The following is a 22,972-nucleotide window of genomic DNA, read 5'->3' as shown; positions in this document are numbered from 1 at the left end:
GTAACCACTGAACCAAACTAGCCAGTTACGCTTGATTTATACCAGCTAATAGGAATTTTAACTGCACGAAGCCAGCCTGGCTGGTTTTGCTCAGCAGTTAGAGAGTCAGCTTTGGACCAAAGAGTCGCGGGTTCAATTCCAGTCAAGGGCATGTACCTCGGTTGTGGTTTGGTCCCTGGCCCTGGTCAGGATCGTGAGGGAGGCAACAAATTGATGTCTCTCTCTCTCTCTCTCACAACTCCCTTTGTCTCTCCCTCCCTCCCACTCTGTCTGAAGATGAATAGGCAAAAAAAAAAAAAAAAAAATACTCGGGTGAAGATTTAAAAAATAATAATAATAAAAACTATGTTAACATTAACAAAAAAACAAGTAGAATAGCAATGTATAATATTCTTTTTTGTTTTGTTTTATTCTCACCTGAGGACTTTTTTCCATTTTTGTTCAGTTAGAATGAGAGGAAGAGAGAAAGAGATAGAGAAACATCAACGTAAAAGGGACACATCAAGGGGCTGCCTCCCACACGACCCCAACCAGGGGTGGGGACACACTGCAACCAATTTACATGCCCTTAGCAGGAACCGAACCCGGGTCTCTCTGAACCATGGGCTGATGCTCTCACCGCTGAGTCAAACTGGCCAGGATGCAATGTATAATATTCTTTATGAAAAAGAAAGAAATATGCTAGGGATTACTTAAAATTGTATAAGTATTATAGTACCTTTCAAAATGAGTTCAGAATGGTAGAAAGACAGTTCCAAATATGCCCTTTTTTTTTTTTCTAATCCTCACCCGAGGATACTTTTTACTTTAATCTTCAGATAGAGCTGGAGGGAGAGAGAGAGAGAGAAACATCGATGTGAGAGAGACACATCAACTGCTTGTCACCCGCACAACCCCAGCCGGGGCCGGGACGAACCCTTGGCTGGAATCAAACCTGGGACTCTCTGGGCCACGAGTGACGCTCTTACTGCTGAGCCAGACCGGCCAGGGGCCAAATATGCCTTTTTGATGTGTGAGAATTAAAATAGACAAAGGGACCCTCTTTAAACCAGGTTTTCTGTTGCAGTATAGATACGGCAGCATTTTATTGTCTTTTTTCCTGTTTCAGCAGGAAACAAAGTATTCTATGGAAAGGGAAACAGTTGGGACCATTAAGAATAAGTTGCATGTATTAGAGTTTAACACTCCAAAAGAGGTTAATATCCTTTAGAGGGGAAAACTGTTAGCCAAGAAATCAAGTGGAGCTTTAATTTATGGTTACATTATGAAAAATAACCTCTAAAAAAAATTGAATGGTTTATGACTACGTATAGCTAAACAGTTGTGTTGTAAAGTATTTTTAATTTCTTACTTAAAATACAGATTTTCATTCAGTTTTAGCCAGTAATGACAAAAAATTTGGAAAGAGAATATATTAATTTCAAGTTACAAATCAGTGAAGCTAAGCATATTAATTTGGCCTTCCTCATGGGAAATTTACTTTAGTTACTTTACTGTTTATTGAAAGTGTATTTGGGTAAAATATTGCTGTGATATTTTACCATTTTTATTTCTGTTTACCTTTTAATAAATGTGAGAAAACACAGTTTTATTAGAATTTAATACATTCAAACACATGTATAAAATGGGACAGCATATGTTAAAACTAGAAAATGTTTGGTGAATGAATAGTAAGACAGTAATGTTGAGCACATTAGTTTTGGACTCTATTATAAATAACTCCAAATACTTACCAACATGAATATTTTTTCTATTACCTTTATCCCTTCCTGTCGAGTACTGTGAATTACGTGAGATCAGCATTTTCACCCCTTCTCTGACATAAACCGTTACTTTCTCAGAGCAAATAGGTGAATGATTCTTTCTGAGGCTATGCTGTCAGAATTATCCCGGGCTAATTTTCAACTTGAAGCTAGCTCTACTGGTTGTTTATTTCTTATTATTGAGCTGGGCTATGCCAGGGACTGCAAATTAATTTGTAAGCTAAGCAAAATATTTTCAGAGAGGTAAATATATTGTGTAGGGAGAAAAAAGTCACATGACCAGTAGCTAATTGGGGATGTTGATGATCTATGTTGTTGGGACTATTTAATCATTGCTCTAACCCAAGAGCTGATAGTTGAGGTATATGGATATTTATGCTTTAATCTTTCTAAATTCATTAGCAATTAATTTAATTTCACAATACAGGTAAACTTGGAGGGAGAACAGTGTGATTCTTAGGTACTATAAAAATGGATGCATAAACTTTCTAGTTTGAGTTCATCAGAAACACCTTCCATTCCCTGCCCATTTTATATTTAAAAAAACTAATGTAGCCCTGGCCAGTTTGTTCAGTGGTTAGAGCATCGGCCCACGGACCAATGAGTCGTGGGTTTGATTCCAGCCAAGGGCTCGTACCTCGGTTGCAGTTTGTCCCTGGCCCTGTTCAGGTTGTGTGGGAGTCGATGTGACTCTATCACATCGATGTTTATCTTTGTCTCTCTCTCTTCCTCCCTCCCACTCTATCTGATAATAAGTAGAAAAATATCCTTGGGTGAGGAATTAAAAATAAAAGAAAAAAGAAAATAATATATTTCCAAATATTGATCAAGTTTTCAAGGAATAATTACTGTGTATACACTATTAGTTTAGAAAGCAACTGGTTATATATTTATTTTGTAGCAAAGTACTTTTAAGTAGAATTTTTCTATTAACCTGAAATGAATATAGTGAACTTTCCCCTCCCCCACTAGCCAAACTAACAACCAACTATCAATGTAATAGCTGCTGTATTGATAGCTTTCTGTGTGCCAGGTGTTAGGTTAAGTGTTTTGCACACTTTGCCACATTCAGTCATGCCCACAACCCTTCAGTGTGTGTATTTTATTTGCATTTTAAATGGGCAGCCTGATTCAGAGAGTTGAAATTACTGCCAGGGTCACATAGCTATTAAATGATTCATTCAAACAGATGTCAGATTGACTTTAAAACCCAAGTTCTTCTCACTGGCTTACCCTGCCTTTCCCAGGAAGTGATGAGTGTATGGATCAATCTGCACTGAGTAGGGAGAGGCAAAGAGGGGTATCATACATTCCCCCAAACCAGTGGTTTGAGGAAGGGTCTTCCTTTTAGCTGAGTTTCTTTATTTGTAAATTCCGTTTACTCTGTGAGATATATACGTATTTTACATATGTGTAGAGATGTGTGTATATGTGTCTGTATATATACACACACACTCTCTGTGACCTAAAGACACCAAGTGATTTTTCATTGTTTTATCAGTGATCCTAGAAGCATAAAAACAAAACCATATTTTGTGTTCATGTAGTGATTAAAACTAAGGTTATGTCCTTTGAAATACTTATAATATGGAGACACACTTGAAAAAATTGTTAACATAGTATGTTCTTTTTTTTTTTTTTCTTTTTTTTTTTTTATCCTCACCCGAGGACATTTTTTTTCCAATTTTTGTACAGATAGAGTGGGAGGGAGAGAGAGAGAGAGAGAGAGAGAAACATCGAGGTGAAAGGGACACATCAAGTGGCTGCCACCCGCACGACCAACCAGGGTCGGGGACAAACTGCAACCGAAAGGTACGTGCCCTTAGCGGGAACCGAACCCGGGTCTCTCAGGACCGCAGGCCGACGCTCTAACCGCTGAGCCAAACCGGCCAGGGCAAAAAACTAATAATTTTTTTTTTTTTATCCTCACCCGAGGACATTTTTTTTCCAATTTTTGTACAGATAGAGTGGGAGGGAGAGAGAGAGAGAGAGAGAAACATCGAGGTGAAAGGGACACATCGAGTGGCTGCCACCCGCACGACCAACCAGGGTCGGGGACAAACTGCAACCGAAATACGTGCCCTTAGCGGGAACCGAACCCGGGTCTCTCCGGACCGCAGGCCGACGCTCTAACCGCTGAGCCAAACCGGCCAGGGCAAAAACTAATAATTTTTAAAGAAAAAAATACATTTCTCTGAAAAGTTTAAAAGTGAGAAGTCTTTTCAGTAATAAAATATAATAATACTGTTGATAATAAAGTATTTCAATAATAAAATACTTCAGTAGCAAAGTATAATAATCGTAATACTGTTGGTGCCCTGTTTCACACATGAAGAAACTGAACTACAAGGAGAGGTTAAGTAATTTGCCTGAATTCACAAAGCCACCGAATGAATGATAGTCACACTGAAACCCAGGCAATCTAGTTCTAGAATCTATGCTTTTGGCCATTTTGCTATATCAATTGGGCAATTAAAGGAGAAGTGAGATTTCAAATGGAAATTTCAGAACTAGTTTAATTTGATAACTTATAGTAAATGTTTAGCATAACTTCTGAAATGGTGACCTTTGGCTCAAAGCTGCTGCTTTGAGATCCCTGAGCTCTTGTAGACAAAGACTGTCAGGGAGCTACTACCTTCTTGTTAAGTGTGAGGTTTTTTGTGTTTTTTTTATCCTCACCCGAGGACATTTTTTGATATTTTGTTCAGATAGAGTGGGAGGGAGAGAGAGAGAGAGAGAAACATCGACGTGAAAGGGACACATCGAGTGGTCGCCACCCACACAACCCAATCAGGGCCGGGGACAAACTGCAACTGAGGTACGTGCCCTTGGCGGGAACTGAACCCGGGTCTCTCCAGACCACAGGCCAACGCTCTAACCGCTGAGCCAAACCGGCCAGGGCAAGTGTGAAGTTTTTGAAGGTTACTTCAGCTCCTGTTCATAGCAGTTGAGGTCAGCGAGGGCAGTATAGGAAGGTATGGAGTTTAAAAAGATAGCTTGAAAATAGAGAAGTCCTAGCATTTTGGCTATGTAAGCTGAAAAGAAAATATGTTGTAAGAAATTGATATTAAAAACTAAGCTAGAGTAAAAGCCAACTCATTCTCTCATTTTTTGCTGTGTCCTGAAGTTTAGCACAAATATGAAATGCCAATCTATGAAACTGATACTTTATCAATTCGACCAAAAATACTTACTTTTGAATACAGCATGCAGTACAATTGTGTTGATAAATATTCAATTGAAGTGGGAAAGCTGATGGATTTTAGATTTTGATTGCTATATTAAAGATAATCCTTCCTTAGCTATTAGACTATGAGAAAAAAAACTTGATTTCTTAAGAAGAATCCTTAAGAATAAAAATAAAGAGCAGATTTTAGTGTGTATTTCTTAGCAACACACACTTCCTGTAACTGAATGACTATCTTGTTAGCCTTTGTGTCCTATTGTCAGGGATACATAATAATATTTTGTAGCATTTTTACTTTTCCTATTGTTGGCATATAGGCCTGAAAGTTTTTCTGAACCCCTTTATTTTGTATCTTCACTGAGGATATTTTTCCATTGATTTTTTAGATAGAGTGGAAGGGAGGACGGGGGGAGAGGAGAGGGGAGAGAGGGAAACATCAATGTGAGAGACACGTTGATTGGCTGCCTCCTGCACAACCCCGATCAGGGCCAGGGAATCAAACCTGCAACCCAGGTATGTTCCTGTTCACTTGACTGGAATTGAACCCACAACCCTTCAGTTTGCAGGTAGATGCTCTAACCGCTGAGCCAAACCGGCCAGGGCTGGACCCATTTTTTTTTAAATCCTCACCCAAGGATATTTTTCTATTTATCTTCAGATAGAGTGGAGGAAGGGAGGGAAAGAGAGACACACACACACAAGATTGGTTGCCTACCACACAACCAGGGCTGGGACCAAGGTACGTGCATTTGACTGGAATTGATCCTGTGACTCTTTGGTCCTCGCCAGACCTGGACCCGTTTTTTTTCTTTCTTCATTGTTTTTAGAGAGAGAGAGGAAGGGAAAGGGAGAGAGAGATGGAAACATCGATGAGAAAGAACATCGACTGGCCACCTCCTGCATGCTCCCCACTGGGGATGGGGCCTACAACCTGGGCATGTGCCCTGAGCTGAAATCGAACCAGCATCCCTTGGTGCATGGGTTGATACTCAACCACTGAGCCACACGGGCCATGTGGCTGGATCTATTTTTTAAACTCATCTTTATAAATTTGGAAAAGATGGTAGAAGGCATATGTAAAAGAAACGTAGTTTGAAATCAAACTGCAGAGTTTTATGCATATATTAATAACACAATTCCCATTCATATACTAACTTTTATAACATAAACCTTTTCATTTATGCTTCTTGAAGCCATCTTGATTACCTGCTGTCCACCTGGGCACAAGGATACCAACTTGGGAAGAATCCATTTTACATATCTTTTATAGCATAATAAGACATTATTTGAACCTCATATTAAAGATAGGTATGCATTTATAATAGTCATTTAGAATTTTTAAACTTTTCATATGTCTTTTGTAATAGGTTTTTAATATTTTCTTTACATTGGAGATCAATTTTCAGACCTCTAGGAACAACAATGTGTAACTGCAACAAGTTTTGAATGTGTTTTTCTCCTTTAATATTTACTAATTTGATTAGGAAATTAATTAATATTAAAACTGGTATTCCAACTTTCTGTATTTTTCATAATTAAACTCTTAGTCAATTACTGTTATAACTTGTACACAAACATCTGTTAAGTCAGAGGAAAATATAGGAGTAGCTAGTTATTTCTTTCTTTTTTTTTTTTATCCTCACATGAGGACATTCCTCCACTTTTTGTTCAGATAGAGCGGGAGGGAAGGAGGGAGGGAGAGAGAGAGAGAGAGAGAGAGAGAGAAACATCAATGTGAAAGGAACACATCGAGTGGCTGCCTCCCACACGACCCAACCAGGGCCAGGGACAAACTGCAACCGAGGTACATGCCCTTAGCGGGAACCGAACCTGGGTCTCTCTGGACCGCAGGCCGACGCTCTAACCGCTGAGCCAAACCGGCCAGGGCCAGCTAGTTATTTCCTAAGAATCCTCATGAGGGATTTATCTACTTTGTGACTCAGATTTATTATCCTGAGTTGGCTTTTCTTTGTCATCCACCACCAAGCTACTTTGGCTTGATAATTCAAGTTAGTTTAATTTGTGTGTGTGTGCATGTGTATTGTATGATGTGTGTGTGTGTGTGTGTGATGTGTGGGTGTATATATAATGTGTCTGTATACATATAGTACATAACATATGCCTAGAAATACAAATCTATAAAATGAGTTGCCACTTTTGAAATCCTTACTTCTTATGTGGATAACAAAAACCATCGTTCTAGGTTAGTGTGGATAGTTGAGCATTGACCATATTACTTGCAATTGATCAGCCAAAATTAATTGAGACCAGACTTTGTATCTTCCACAGTACTAGACATGGTTCTTATTTCAGAATTAACTTCTGAAGTTTTGTGATTTAGTGGGAAGATTATATCTGAATCATAGTCAGATGAACATTGGACCTAAGGAGTTAGGGTTGGTGGAGGAAAATGGAAATGATCTTTAGTTGGCTTATGTTTATTACTGTGTTCTCATCCACTGAAATTGTAAACTGATCATCTAAATCTTTTCTGTAGGAAATTTTGGGAGCGGTTTATTGCCCTGTGTCATGAAAATAATAGCCTACACGGAATCACTTTTGAACAGATCAAAGCTCAGCTAGAGGCTTTAGAACTAAAGAAGACATATGTGTTGAATCCACTGGCACCCGAATTTATCCCTCGGGCTCTAAGACTACAGCATTCAGGAAGTGCCAACAAGCTGCAGCAGTCACCCCCCAAGGTAAAGCCTGTTAATGAAATTGAAAAGGCTAAAGGGAGAGAAGAGCACAGCAATGTCAAAGGTTTATTGGGCTGCTAGTTACTTTAACTATTGAAGGTTACATTTGGTGGTAAGCAATTTCTACAAGGAAGTTGTCTAGTGTGGCATTTAGCTACCCTTTAATGTCATGGTCATCCTCAAAAAGTTTTCAAGTGCTTGATTTCTTCTTGTGTTCTTCAAATAATATAACCTCCAGTCCTCTCTACAAATAGACTTATTTTAGCAAGATATGAATAAAACGAAGCAAGTTTAAAAGACTAGACTATCACACTTATTAAAAGTGTATTTTTTTTATAAGGAGCAACATAACAATATTTGTGTAGAGAAAATAGTTCTAATCCTTTGTTGATTATCAGTTCATTTTAAGTGGTATTTGACAGTGAGAAAATGTGGCTGACTTCTTGAAGGTTACTTTAGTTGATCAGGACCTATATTTGTTGTATAAGAAGTAATTCAGTAGAAGGGAGTGAACGCCATTTCTGCTTTTGAGTCATAGTTATTTTGGGCAGAGACAGCTGGTTTATTTACTAGAGTGCCTGAAAAAAAAAAAGCTTGCACTTACCGTCTAGAAAAGAAAGTTATGAGGATAACATGTTTAGTATTTGTTCCAGTGTTTTGGTGTATTTATAGCCATCAGCATGGTATCAAACTTGTTGACATGAGTTAATAGAGTATTGCAGTTATATAAAAAATTTATATGAAAAATATAAAACCTAATGCATAAGCAATAATTAATGGTTTAATATTTTGAAAAATTTTTAGCTAAATAGGTATTAAGCTGAAAATAGAAGTTCTTTCTGTGTTACTATACTTTTTGTATATTCTTAGTTCAATAAAAATGAATCTAATGTGCAGTAGTGCTTTCGTGACTTTGGGTTACTAGGGGATTAAGCATTTTGTGTAAATGAATCTTCTTGATTTCTAAAACTTAAACTATTAATAAATTATTTTGCAAACAGTTAAGTTTCTCCAATAAGGCAGCTGTAATGGTGGGTGCTAGAGAAGTAGAGATAAGCAAAGTATCCTCCAGTGGCAGATGTTGGAGGGGTGATGGCTAGAGAGGAAGGTGAGTTTAAGGCAATTTCCACCACAGAGATCTTGTTTCAGAGCCCACTGAGTGGGTGGAGCTAGTGGGAGATTGGAAGACATGTCAAAAACGAGAATATAAGCTCCATTAGGGCAGAGATTTTTGCCTGTATTAGTTACTGCTCTAGCCTCTGTGCCTAGGACAATACCTGGCTCATCATAGGTGCTTCGAAGTCCTTCTTAGATGAATGACTGAAGCTTACGAAAGAGCTTGTGCGAAAGGCTGTACAGGCTCTCACTGCAAGGAGCAGCAAGGAGCTGAGGGTATGTGAGGGGTAGGGGACTCAGCCAGAAACCTAAACATTTTGTTTTACGTGCAAAATCATTATACTCTTTGCACATTCTAAGTACAATAGAGTAAACTATTTAATTGAACAATGTAAGCATCACTTAATGTGCTGCAGATTCAATTAGATTCAAGCCGTGATACCCAAATGTCTGCTGATCCTAAGGACGGTCCTGCAATTTTTTTTGTTTTTGTTTTAAAGGTAAAGAAAACATATGTTGAATCCACTTGCTTTTCCAAAACCGTAAACTCCCCAAAATAAAAATGCTATTCTAGATTCCCTTTATGGTCTCTCTAGTGCCCAGCCCTACTCCTGGCACATAGTGGGTGCTCAGTAAGTGTCTGATAAGTGAATAATGGTTATGATGCATCCAGCAGTGTGGCTTTTTCTTTCAATAAGAAGATTGTGTAGTTAAAGGCCAAAGCAGCCACCTCCCCAATTTTAAAACTTTTTAGAGAATCTTCACTGATCTAGTAGGTTAACATCTGTTGTTTTTATGTCAATAGCACAGTGGATCATCACATTATTTATCCACCTGGTTATTTTATTTTTTTTTATTTATTTATTTATTTATTTATTTATTTATTTATTTATTTATTTATTTATTTTTTATCCTCACCCGAGGATATTTTTACATTTTTTTTTGTACAGATAGAATGGGAGGGAGAGAGAGGAAGGGAGAGAGAGTGAGAAACATCGATGTGAAGGGACACATCGAGTGGCTGCCACCCGCACAACCAACCAGGGCCGGGGACAAACTGCAACCGAAGTACATGCCCTTAGCGGGAACCGAACCCGGATCTCTCCGGACCGCAGGCCGACGCTCTAACCGCTGAGCCAAACTGGCCAGGGCTATTTTTATTTTTTTAATATATATTTAATTTATTTGTCAGGGCGAGAGAGAGCAATGTGAGAGAAACATAGATCGGCTGCCTCCTGCACACCCCCTATTGGGGGATCGAGCCTGCAACCTACCTGGTCATTTAAAATTATTATTTATATCATTAATATTGAATAACTGAGGTATTGTGAGCCAAAGTCACCTTACCTCCTTCCTCTACCCAGTATTTAAAAAAAATTTCTGTGAAATTGTTTTGAGGTTTGAATTTGTACTAGAGTTTGTTTTTTTTTCTTTTTTCTTTATTGATTTTAGAGAGAGAGAAAGGGAGAGGGAGAGAGAGAGAGACAAAAACATCGATGAGGGAGAACATTGATTGGCCACCTACTACTGCACACCCCCTACTGAGGATTTGGCCCATAACCTGGGCATGTGCCCTGACCAGGAATCCAACTGGTGATCTCTTGGTGCATGGGTCGACGCTCAACCACTGAGCACACCGCCCGGGCTATACTAGAGTTTCTTTTTTAACATTCTACTGTAGAAAATTTCAAAAATTTACTTAAATAGACTAGTATAACAAGTTCCCTATTATCCAACTTCATTAATTATCAACTTAATCTCGTTTCATCTACAGCCCACTTTCTCCACACCACCACCACCACATAAACACACTGGAAAATTTTGAAATAAATCCAAGATAATTTATTTTATGTGCTAGAGTCTTTTGATAAAGGGGAATTTACTTCATTGATAGAAAAAGGTGCTGTTTCTGAGAATGTGATACTAAGCCATAAAATTCCCTCCAGGTTTTCTTAATGTTTAACTTTCAACAGTTAATTCTGAGCATAAGAACTATTAAACATTAGTGTTGTTAATGTTAGACTAAGGTTTAAAATCCCAGTAAGCTTTCACATAGGTAAAATCATCAGAAGGCTGAATCCTAGTTAAAAATGCTCCAGGAACTGCTGTCTCAGAGCTGTGTTTGTCAACAAAACATACCTCTTGCTGTTTAGCAAATAACTTTATTCTTCTCACCAAGATGTCAGTTCTGTGATAAAGTTTATCGAAGGTACAAAATGCTAGGAATGCAGGAGTGAGTAATCCTCGCCAATCCTCATCGTTCCCTCCCTCCAGCCATCATTTATAATAGTGTCTGTTTCTTGGGCGCCTGCAGAATTAGCAGGGAGAAAAGCAATATGCCTGTCTTCTGCTTACTCCTAGGGCACTTGCTGGGAGCAATGTTTGGAAGCTTTGATAAAATGGAACAGATTCACACACTATAAAAACTATTCAGAGGGTGAAAAACAACTCACAAGCTAAAGTCTAAAATGATGTTTAGGTCTTTTCAAAGGATTCATTTTTGAATATTATCTATTCTCCAGTTCTCACAAGTGGCCCCTACATCTCAGAGCCTTCTCTCCCTTGGAATCTCTCTGACTTCCCTTCCACCACATCCCTACTTCCCTTCTGCTGCGTCACTCAGACTCCAACTGGAGAAGTTTCTCTGCTGTTAGGGCTCATGTGATTAGATTGGGTCCATCCCGATACTCCAGGACAAAATCTTTATTTTAAGTCCACAACTTTAATTATATCTGAAGATTCCCATTTGCCACATAATATGATATATTCAGGGGTTCTAGGTATTAGGATGTGGACATCTTTGGGGGGGCCATTCTGCTTCTCACATAGCCTAAAGCACTATGTTTTCTTCACATACCACACAATTGCCCCTGGTTGATGGGTCCTTAGAGACTAAGGAATCTAAATGGTTTGTTACCTTCTTAGAACTGTCTTGTCTTCTGACTGTTTTCGGCTCTCCTTTCCTGTCAGTGTGTGTGCCCCTGGCTGCTCCTGTTGTCATTCTAATTGCTCCGGCTTCTGCCCTTCCCACCTACTGGGCCAGCTCTGCTGCCTGCCATTTTCTACGCCCTTCTGCTTGCTCTTCTCATCACTTCTCTGTTCCTCAGAAGTTTGTTTTCATAGCTAGTGCCAATCCCTGTGAAGATTCCCTTCTGGCTAATGAACCAAATGTGCATCTATTTTGACTATTTAAAGTTAGAGCTTAGCTGCCCTTGCCTACCCATAACCAACCAACTGACCTGTGATGTTTAGAGCTGATCTGAATATTTAATGTTGATGACAGGGAGATAAATGAAGCGTCAGTGTACTTTTGCTCTAGTCAAGAATGGATTTTTCTTCCTGCTAATAGACATTATCTCCCCCTTTGGTACAACTAGTAAATTTGTCAGTGTCTAAGGGTAAATTGTATAATGTGCTACTTGTGTTGTATAACGGCTTTATGTGTTAACATTTAGCTAGTGGAAAGAGAAAGAAATTTTTTCCAGTCCACAAATTCAGAACCATTGTCTCTTCAAAAACGGTTTTTGCCCCAAAGTCATCATTTTTAACAGTAGACTAATATTATATGAATCTGCCATTGCTTAGTAAATCCTTCATTGATGGACATTTAGGTTGTTAACATATCATCATATGTATAAACAATGCTGTGATGGACATCTGAGCCCAAATCCATTATTATTTCATTTGGATACATTCCTAGAAGTGCAACTACTGAGTTAAAGTATATGTACATTTTGAATGCTTTTGATAGGTATTGCCAAATTGCTTTCTGGAAAATTTGTATATTCTCTTAAGTAAATTATGACCATCTTTTTCTGTTCTTTCAGTAAATTTCACGTTTTAAGATGCTATGAATCATACTCAAATTATAGTAAATCCGAAACCATTTTTAAAAAATTTAATTTTCTTTATTGTTTAGAGAGAGGGGAAGGGAGAGGGAGAGAGAGAGAGAGAAACATTGAAAAGAGAGAACATCGATTGGCTACCTCCTGCGTGCCCCCCACTAGGGATTGGGCCCACAACCTGGGCGTGTGCCCTGACTAGGAATCAAACTGGTGACCTTTTTGTGCATGGGTTGACGTTCAACCACTGAGCCACTCCAGCCAGCCCAAACCATATTTATATTCATATTATTGTTTTAAAGTTTCTCATCCTCAAGAATTGAAAACTAACATTTTTCCCTTGAAATACAACTTGTACATTTCATGAAAACTAACATTTTTCCCTTGAAATACAACTTGTACATTTCATTATTTAATTTATAGAAAATTTACAGAGAAACTGCAAAGGAATAGAATTTAGGTTTTAGTCATATTGGCTGTATATTTCTTTTTATAAAAAATTATTATAAAAAAAGATATCCTTAACTTGAAGCTGAGAATACTTAAGTTCTAGCACCATGACTAATATTTAAAAAGAAAGTTGCTTCAGAGCAGTCTAATGGTTATTAATTATAGGCTCATAGTCTTTAAATTTTAATTGTTGGTATATATATTTGCTTTGCATAAGATTAGGAAAATGGTTATTGTTCTCTAATATTAAATGAGTTTGTTATACATTTCTTTTTGTTTCTGTAAAGGGGAAAAGCCTCCATCATACCCAGAATGATCATTTCCAAAATGATGGAATTGGTAAGTGGAAACACTAGCCCTATGAAAACTTACTTTATGATGTAAGAGATTTATCACAAATTTCATCATTTGAAAGGGGAGTGTGGGAAGAGAGAAACGCGTGCACACACACTTTGGAACTCATAACTTTTGTATTCATAAGTCATTTCTTTTTTCTTCTTTTTAAAAATTTTTATCCTCACTCAAGGATATATTTTTATTGATTTTTAGAGAGGCAGGAAGAGAGAGAGAAACATTGATGTGAGAGAGAACCATCAATTAGTTGCCTCCCTTACAAGCCTCAACTAGGGATCAAAACTGCAACCTTTTAATATATGGGATGACACTCCAACCAACTGAGCCACCTGGCCAGGGCTCATATGTCATTTCTTAAAAGGGTTGTTTCTGTTGGTACAAGGTACATATCCAGAAACTTGGAGGAAAAGCCTTTTATGCAACATAAGTTTTGGGAACATATTTATATCCTACAAATGTTGGGTCATACAAAATTCAGGATAAAGTTATTTCAGTTATTTAAAATGTTGCAGAATTATGCTTTTAAAATAATAATTGTTTATCCTTTATTTTGTATTTAGCTTTATTACAATTGCAAGTCAAAACTTTATTATGAAGAATTATGTATACTTTCCTAGTCTTGGAAGAATGTTTACTGAGAGTATATGTGTGTGCATGGTTTTTCTCTTGAAGAACACATCTCCAGCCTCAGAAGACATTTAAAAATATGCTAGTTTATAAAAGGAATACTTTGCATCTCTCAAATTAATTTTAGGGAATATTTTAAGATGGTTATATTTTTTTTCAAATATGCTTTATTCTTCTACACTAACTCTTTGATTATAAAAGATATCCTGTGGCAAACCTAGGAAATATATTTTTCTGTTGGATGATTTAAATTATATTTGTTTAGGTGAATATATACAGCTATTGAGTATACCCTTTCTCTATTTGTTTTTCAGTTCAGCCCAATCCTTCTGTACTTATTGGCAATCCTATTAGAGCATATACTCCTCCACCCCCTCTTGGACCTCACCCAAATTTGGGGAAATCTCCAAGCCCTGTTCAGAGAATAGATCCTCACACTGGGACAAGTATTCTTTATGTACCTGCTGTCTATGGAGGGAATGTAGTTATGTCGGTGCCTTTACCTGTAAGTATACCTTTACCTTAAGATATTTTCTATTGAATAAAATAAAATAGGCTTCACTAAACTAGAGACTATCCCAAATAGAGTTCTACCAACCTCTTTTTCAAAAAAATATTTTCAATGCCTGTAAATTTCTGTTAAAGCAGTTCTTATATTTAATCTTCAAATTTTGAAATGACCAAAGAAATGTGAATTGTTGCTTTATAGTTTGCTACTAGATTGTCAGTGGCTTTGAAAAAAATCTGTAAATTGGATAGTTGATTGAGAAGCCTTTGTATTCTTTTAAAATATTTTTATGGGGAAATTGGGCTAAAAGGTAACAGAGCTAGTAAATAGATCTCTTGTTTGGTAAACTGATGTTTTTCTTTTATCTTTTGAGTTTTACTATTCCTACAAAATACAGTTCTTTGGAGGAGGCAAAGAGGCTTGCATTAGTCTAACTCCCTTGGATCTAAATTTATCTGAGACATTTCACACCTTATGAAATCTTACTGGTACTAAAAACAGTATTAAACCCTTTCTAAGACTGTGATCTTTAGAGGGCTTCCATCTTGTATAAAGCACATTTTTATTTCCTTCAAGATATTTGAATATTTTGGCAATTTTATTAATTTGCTGATACACTAATATTTCAAAATTCAGGAATTTTAGTCTAGAAAGTCTTTCTTTCATTTAAGGCAAATGCTGTAATTTCAGGCAGAGGTGATTATTGCACCCCTGCCCACATCCCCAAAATGGAAAAATGCTGAGCTGCAACCATTTCTCAGCTATATTGATCATGATAGTTCACAACCACAGCAGCCATGAGAAGAACTGTCAGTAAGAAATATGTAATTCATGCCCACTCCCCACAGACTTTCAATTTTAGCTGAGTTATTTCTTCCCAGACAGCCTGGCAACATTATACATCATCTGCTTTAAATAGTAAGTCCCTTAGGATTTATATTTCATTTTACTAGGTCAAAGAGGCTTTTATTATATAAGATTTCTCAGAGTCTGCATTTAGCAGTTATAATAAAATAATAGGGAGGTAGCTCAGATGTCATTGTATATATCCCTTTTATGTTTATATGCAGGGATTATATATATATATACATACACTTATAGAAATTTTCTGTTTCTGTAGTTAAAGGAAGAGTTGAATTAAAAGCATTGCCTAATGTAATGACATTTAAAAATTTTGCCTCTCATAAATGAACTTGAAGAGATTTGATTATTCATATAAAGTTGGAATACCTACTTTTTTGTGTTGAGACTCCTTAGATTAAATTGTTTCTTAATTTTCTCCCTGTTCTCTTATTCAGTCTATTAAACTATATAACTATGCACTTATGACTTTAAAAGATCATTTTCATGGTATTCTGTGACATGTATACATTCATATTGAGGGGAAATGATTCAAGACTATAAAATGATTTACTATTTCAAGGAATAATTAGCAATTTTAAGTCCTCAGTTTTTCCTAACCTGTAAAATGATCAATTTTCCCTTATACACTAAAGATTCGGGGAGCCATTTCAGGGTAGTTGAGATGTGGCAGTAATTCTACCAATTGTTACCATCAGCATTGATTTTATAGTTATTCATTTTGATAAAATTAACATCTCTGTGTGTTTGCTTTTTTCCCTAATCACAGCACTATAGCAGTTTGCCTACCAAAATGTATGTAATGAAATTATTTTGTTTCTTATGATAACCTAGGTACCATGGACAGGATACCAGGGTAGGTTTGCAGTTGATCCTCGAATCATTACACACCAGGCAGCGATGGCCTACAATATGAACCTCTTACAGACACATGGACGGGGGTCTCCTATACCTTATGGCCTTGGGCATCACCCACCTGTCAGCATAGGGCAGCCTCAAAACCAGCATCAGGAGAAGGATCAACATGAGCAACATCGAAATGGTGAGTTGCTTTGCTGTTCTCATGTTCCTAAATGGATGATATGCCAAGTCGTGTATCCATCGTAGACCTCCTTGAAAAACATCTCACATAAAAACTGTGCATCTTGTTTCCAGGAGATACACACATAAATTTGCATGTAACCTACCACTTATGGTTGGTATTACCAGTTTCCTGAGAAAATATTAGATTTTAATATTTAAAGTATTTTAAACAGTCATTTAAAATTGAGATAGAAAACCCTCATTTATTAAACATTCTTATTGACCCAAAATATTTTTTGTTATATGCTAAATGTTACCACTACCATGGCAATAGTTGATTTAAAGTAGTTGTTTCTTATGCAAGTCATATAGTTTCTTGTCTTTTAGAATTATAAATAAGAAAAATTACCCACAATGTGTGTGTGCATGTGTATAGTGGGTAATTAAAAAAAATATATATATATATATTTAAATCTTCACCCGAGGACATTTTTTTGAATTGATTTTAGAGAGTGGAAGGGGGTAGACACAGATAGAGACTGAGAGACATCGGTATGAGAGAGAAACATCGATTGGTTGCCTCCTGTATACCTCTGACTCAGGGCTGAACCCGCAACCTGAGTATGTGCCCTGACTGGGAATTGAACCTGCCACCTTTCAGTGTACGGGATGATGCTCCAACCAACTGAGCCACACCAGCTAGGACTCAATATATTTTTTAAAGTCATATTTATTGAAGTATAATTTATATATAGTACAGCTCACTCTTTTTTTTTTCCCCTCAACCAAGGACATTTTTTTTCCATTTTTTGTTCAGATGGGGGGGGGGGGGGCGGGAGAGAAAGAAACATCACCGTGAAAGGGACACATCGAGTGGTTGCCACCTGCACAACCCCAACCGGGGCCGGGGACAAACTGCAACCGAGGTACGTGCCCTTAGCGGGAACCGAACCTGGGCCTCTCTGGTCTGCGGACCGACGCTCCAAACCGGCCAGGGCACAAACTGTACATTTTAAAAGAGTAAATTGGCCCTGGCCAGTTTGGCTCAGCAGTTGGAGCGTCGGTCCGCGGACCAGAGAGGCCCAGGTTCGGTTCCCGCTAAGGGCACGTACCTCGGTTGCAGTTTGTCCCCGGCCCCGGTTGGGGTCATATGGGTGGCGACCACTTGATATGTCTCTCTCACATCGATTTTTCTCTCTCTGTCTTTCTCCCTCCTGTTCTATCTCAAGATAAATGCAAAAACAAATGTCCTCGGGTGAAGATTGAAAGAAAAAAAAAAGTACAGTTTTTTGTGTTTTAACAAATATACGGAGTTGTTCATTACCACCACAATCAGGATACAGGATATTTACATGACCTCAAAAAGTTCCCTCATATCCCTTTGTAGTAAGTCTCCTCCAACTCCCAGCCCTGGGCAACCACTAACCTGACTTTTGTCTTTACTCTAGTACGTCATAAATGGAATCATAGAGGATGTAGTATTTTCTGTTTTGGCTTTGTTCACTTGGCTTAATGCATTTGAGATTCATTCATGTTACCTGTGTCAGTTGTTTGTTCTTTTTTACTGTTGATTTTAAATAGCATATAGTTGACTCTTGATTTTTTTTTTTAATCCAATATGATAATTTCTCTTTTAAAAAAAATTTTTTTTTTTTAAATTGATGTTAGAGAGAGAGAGGGAGATGGAGAGAGAGATAGAAACACCAGTGACAGAGAACATTGATTGGCTGCCTCCTGCATGCCCCCCACTGGGGATCAGCCCCATAAGCTGGGCATGTGCACTGACCAGGAATCAAACCGGTGACCTCTTGGTGCATTGGTTGATGCTCAACCACTGAGCCACACTGACCAGGCTCTTTTTTTTAAAAAAAAAAAAGACAACTTTTTATTTTAATTCTCACTAGAGAATATTTTTTAAATTTAATTTTTATTTTATTTATTTATTTATTTTTTAAATTCTCACCTGAGGACATTTTTGCATTTATCTTCAGATAGAGCGGGAGAGAGAGAGGGAGGAAGAGAGAGAGAGAAACATTGATGCGAGAGAGACACATCGAGTGGTCGCCACCCACATGACCCCAACCGGGGTGGGGACAAACTGCAACCGAGGTACGTGCCTTTAGCGGGAACCAAACCTGGGACTCTCTGATCTATGGGCCGACACTAACTGCTGAGCCAAACCGGCCAGGGCTATTTTTATTATTTTTTATTTTTATTAAATTTATTGGGGTGACATTGCTTAATAGGCTTGATCAAATAGGTTTTAAGTGTACATGTCTATGATACTAGATCTGTACTTTGCACTGTGTGCCCACCACCCCAAGTCAAATCATCCTCTGTCACCATACATTAGGGTCCCTTCACTACCACACTGCTATTTGTGTCCATAAATTTCAGTTTTATCCGAGGATATGTTTCCATTGATTTTTTTTTTTAGAGAGAGAGGAAGGGAGAGAGAAATATCAATCTGTTGCCTTCCTTACACACCCTGACTGGGTACTGAACCCACAACCTAGGTATGTGCCCTGACGAGGAATTAAACCCGAAACCTTTTGGTGCACGGGATGATGCTCCAACTGAGCCACTCATCCAGGGACTAATCTCTTTCTTTTAATTAAGTTAATTAGACCATTTATACTTAAGGTGATTGTTGATATAGTTTTTTATTTTATCTTCTTGTTCTATCTGTTTTTTAATTTGTCCAGTCTTCTTTTTGTCCATTTTCCTTTTACTCTGCTTTCTTTTGGATTATTTGGAAATTTTTATGATTCCGTTTAATCTCCTTTGTTGGCTTATTAGCTATAATTTTATTATTTTAGTATTTTCTTTAGGGTTTATAGTACACATCTTCAATTTATCACAGTCTGGTTTCCAATTTATATTTGCCACTTCATGTACAGTAAAAGAATTTTACAATATTTTATTTTTTTCTCTCCTGGCCTTTATGATATAGTTATGATGCATTTTACTTTTACATATGTTAAAAGCTCCAAACATTGTTGTTTTTGCTTAAATATCCAAGTATCTTTTTAAAGAGTTTTGTTTTTTTCCTATCCTAACCCAAGGACATTTTTGCATTTGTCTTCAGATAGAGTGGGAAGAAGAGATGGGGGAAGAGAGAGAGAGAGAAACATCAATGTGAGAGAGACACATCAACTGGCTGCCTCCCCCACAACCCCAACTGGGACCAGGGACAAAATGCAACCAAGATATGTGCCCTTAGCGGGAACTGAACCTGGGACTCTGGTTTGCGGGCCGATGCTTTAACCGCTTAGCCAAATCGGCTAGGGCAAGAGTTTTAAATAATGAGAAAAATATTTTGGCCCTGGCCAGTTTGGCTCAGCAGTTGAGCATTGGCCTGTGGACCAGAGAGTCCCGGGTTCAGTTCCTGCTAGGTGCATGTACCATAAAAAAAAAAAAAGAAAGTAAAATATTTTGTATTACCCTTGTAGGTAGCATTTCATCATTTCTGGTCATTTTAATTTCTTTTTATATATTCATGTTTCCATCTGATACAATTTTTCTTCTGCCCAAAGGAGTTCTTTTAATATTCCTTGTAATGCAGGTCAGCTGGTGATGAGTATTTTCAGAGAAATAGGATGTTACCCTTATCTTTTTTTTTCTGTATGAAATGTGTCTTTTTTTTTCCTGTTTTAAGAGTTTCTTTTATGCTGGTTTTAGTAATTTGATTATAACATTTCTTGGTGTAGTTTTCTTCATGCTTCTTGTGTTTGGGGTTTGTTGTGCTTCTTGGATCTGGGGGTTTACAATTTTCATCAGGTTTGGAAAATTTTGACCCTTTATTTCTTTTGATACTTTCTTCTGTCTCATCTCCTCCTCTCTTCTTCAGGAACTCTACCCATATATTAGCCTGCTTAAAGTTTCCCCACACTTCACAGATGTTCTTTTTCATTTAAAAATTTTATTTTTCTTTTTGTATTTCATTTTGCATAGTTTCTATTGCTCTGCCTTCAGCTTCAGTAAATTTTTCTTTTGCATTGTCTAATCTGCTGCTAATTTTATCCAGTGTAATTTTCATCTCAGACATTGTTGTTTTTATTTCTTGAAGTTTAGTAGTAAAGCTATCCTAGCATTTATTTATTTATTTATTTTTATCCTCACCCGAGGACATTTTTGCATTTTTTTTGTTCAGACAGAGAGGGAGGGAGAGAGAGGAAGAGAGAGAGAGAAACATCGATGTGAAGGGACACATCGAGTGGTCGCCACCCGCACGACCAACCAGGGCCGGGGACAAACTGCAACCGAGGTACATGCCCTTAGCGGGAACTGAACCCGGGTCTCTCTGTACCGCAGATCGACGCTCTAACCGCTGAGCCAAACTGGCCAGGGCTATCCTAGCATTTAGATAATTCATTTTACAGTTTTGGTTGCATTCCTAAAGGAATGTTTCTTTTTAAAAATTTTTTTTTTCTTTATTGATTTGAGAAACTGAGGGAGGGAGAGGTAGGGGGAGATGGAAACATCAATGAGAGAGAACATTGATTGGCCGCCTCCTGCATTCCCCCCATTGGGGATCGGGCCCACAACCTGGGCATGTGCTCTGGCTGGGAATCAAACTGGCGACCCCTTGGTGCATGGGTCTATGCTCAACCACTAAGCCACACCAGCCGAGTTAAAGGAATGTTTTTGAACATGAACCCAAATCAATGATTTTTTCAAGTTTAAAATTTCCAGCAATTAATTCTTACATATTAAAAGCCTTTCACATGCATGAAATAGCATTGTCTGTTATAATTTTGATGTTTTAAACCTTAATTTTGCTTCCTCTATTTACTTTTCACTTATATTTAGTTTGATATCTGTTACTTTTAAATAGTATTCCTTTCAGAATTTATTCAGTTTAGATTCCTTCACTAAATTAGATTGACACATTATTTTGATATTGCTTAGTTGCATTTATAAATGACCAAATTTTTGAACCTTTATAAATAAGTAAGCATGCCAGTCTTTTTTTTCTATGTCTAGTTTAAGAAAATGAGGCTGGCCCTGGCCAGTTTGGCTCACTGGTTGGAGCATCTGCCCATGGACCAAAGAGTTGCGGGTTCAGTTCAGGTCAAGGGCATGTACTTCGGTTGCAGTTCAGTCCCCAGCCCTGGTTGGGTTTGTGCAGGAGGTAACCAATCGATGTGTCTCTCTCACATTGATGTTTCTCTCTCTCTCTCTCCCCACCCCCTCCACTCTGTCTGAAAATAAATGGAAAAATATCCTCAGGTGAGGATTTAAAAAAAGAAGAAAATGAGGCTGTAAATACCTGGAGACTGCAGTTGTTTTTGGCATTATTTGATGTTTTAAGATTATCCCTTTATTAAGCTTTTGCCTTGTCAGTAAGGTTTGCTGTATTTATGAGTTTTCTTTCTTCCAGAGAAACTACCTCTGAAAATTTAAGAGCAAAACTCAAGCAGTAATATACATTGATAATAATGGGTGAAAAATGTTTAAAATATTTTATTTCTTTTGTCTAATATTGGATAGTCATTGGAAATATAACATCCATTGGAAATATTTATAAGAATTTTAAAATATTTTCTTAGGTAAAAGTGATACAAATAATCCTGGACCTGAAATTAATAAGATTCGAACACCAGAGAAAAAGCCTGCAGAATCAAAACAGGTATGCTGCTTGTATTTAGTGACTGCATTGTTCTAATGGATTTAGTCTGATCGATCATCTTGGAGTCTTAATATTAAAAAAAAAAAAATACAAACATTTACTTTTTATGTGTATTTTTTTAGATTTAATGTTTCACAGTGGTCTGGTGGGTCATTTTACCCTCTTTCCCTCCACCTTTTCTTTGGCTACATTATTAACTTATCAATATACTTTTTTCAAATTGTAAAATTTGGTGATAGACTTGAATTTGGAGACTTTCTATGATAAATGAAGACATAGCTGATAGATATGTCATTAAAAATTGTGTTAGGCCCTGGCCTGTTTGGCTCAGCGGTTGGAGCGTCGGCCTGCGATACAGAGAGACCCGGGTTCGGTTCCCGCTAAGGGCATGTACCTCGGTTGCAGTTTGTCCCCGGCCCTGGTTGGTTGTGCGGGTGGCAGCCACTCGATGTGTCCCTTCGCATCGATGTTTCTCTCTCTCTTTCTCTTCCTCTCTCTCCCTCCCGCTCTATCTGAACACAAAATGGAAAAGTGTCCTCGGGTGAGGATAAAAAAAAAAAAAATTGTGTTAGAATGGGAGGAGCTGTATAGTGAAGGAGAAGGAAGAATTAACTTCCTCAGAGGAAGGAAGACAACTTTCTGAAGTCCCACACCTTGTTCTCTCCTTATACCCACGGTATAATTTCTTAACTCTTTATCTATTTGTTCATCTACTTTCTCTGCTTCTATGCGTACGAGCCAGTTAGGAAGAATCAAATTATTGGCTGAATTAGTGCCGCTGAAAATGTATGTGTTCTAACCTCAAGGAACCTGAGGGCTTGCCTGTATTTCTTTTACATGTACCTAGCTCTTTCTGCCCAATTTTCTCAGCACTTATTCTTATGCCTGATTGTCTTCCACCTTCTATTAT

At 37.6% G+C, this 22,972-nt stretch overlaps 1 protein-coding gene across 4 annotated transcripts in view; it reads left to right on the top strand.

The window, feature by feature from the left end:
- Window positions 1-22,972, top strand: part of HELZ (helicase with zinc finger) — a 164,026-nt gene that overhangs the window by 116,632 nt on the left and 24,422 nt on the right. For all 4 annotated transcript variants that reach the window (XM_036269913.1, XM_036269914.1, XM_036269910.1 and 1 more), the window contains 5 exons: window positions 7,448-7,652; window positions 13,345-13,396; window positions 14,353-14,543; window positions 16,242-16,449; window positions 21,983-22,062. In XM_036269913.1, the coding sequence (XP_036125806.1) occupies window positions 7,448-7,652; window positions 13,345-13,396; window positions 14,353-14,543; window positions 16,242-16,449; window positions 21,983-22,062 (736 nt within the window). The remainder of the gene's footprint in view (window positions 1-7,447; window positions 7,653-13,344; window positions 13,397-14,352; window positions 14,544-16,241; window positions 16,450-21,982; window positions 22,063-22,972) is intronic.

This window comes from Molossus molossus, unplaced genomic scaffold (genome assembly GCF_014108415.1).
Source record: "Molossus molossus isolate mMolMol1 unplaced genomic scaffold, mMolMol1.p scaffold_m16_p_19, whole genome shotgun sequence".
Lineage (NCBI taxonomy): Eukaryota > Metazoa > Chordata > Mammalia > Chiroptera > Molossidae > Molossus > Molossus molossus.
Note: the sequence above shows the minus strand (reverse complement) of the source record. Positions and strands in the feature narration are given on the sequence as shown.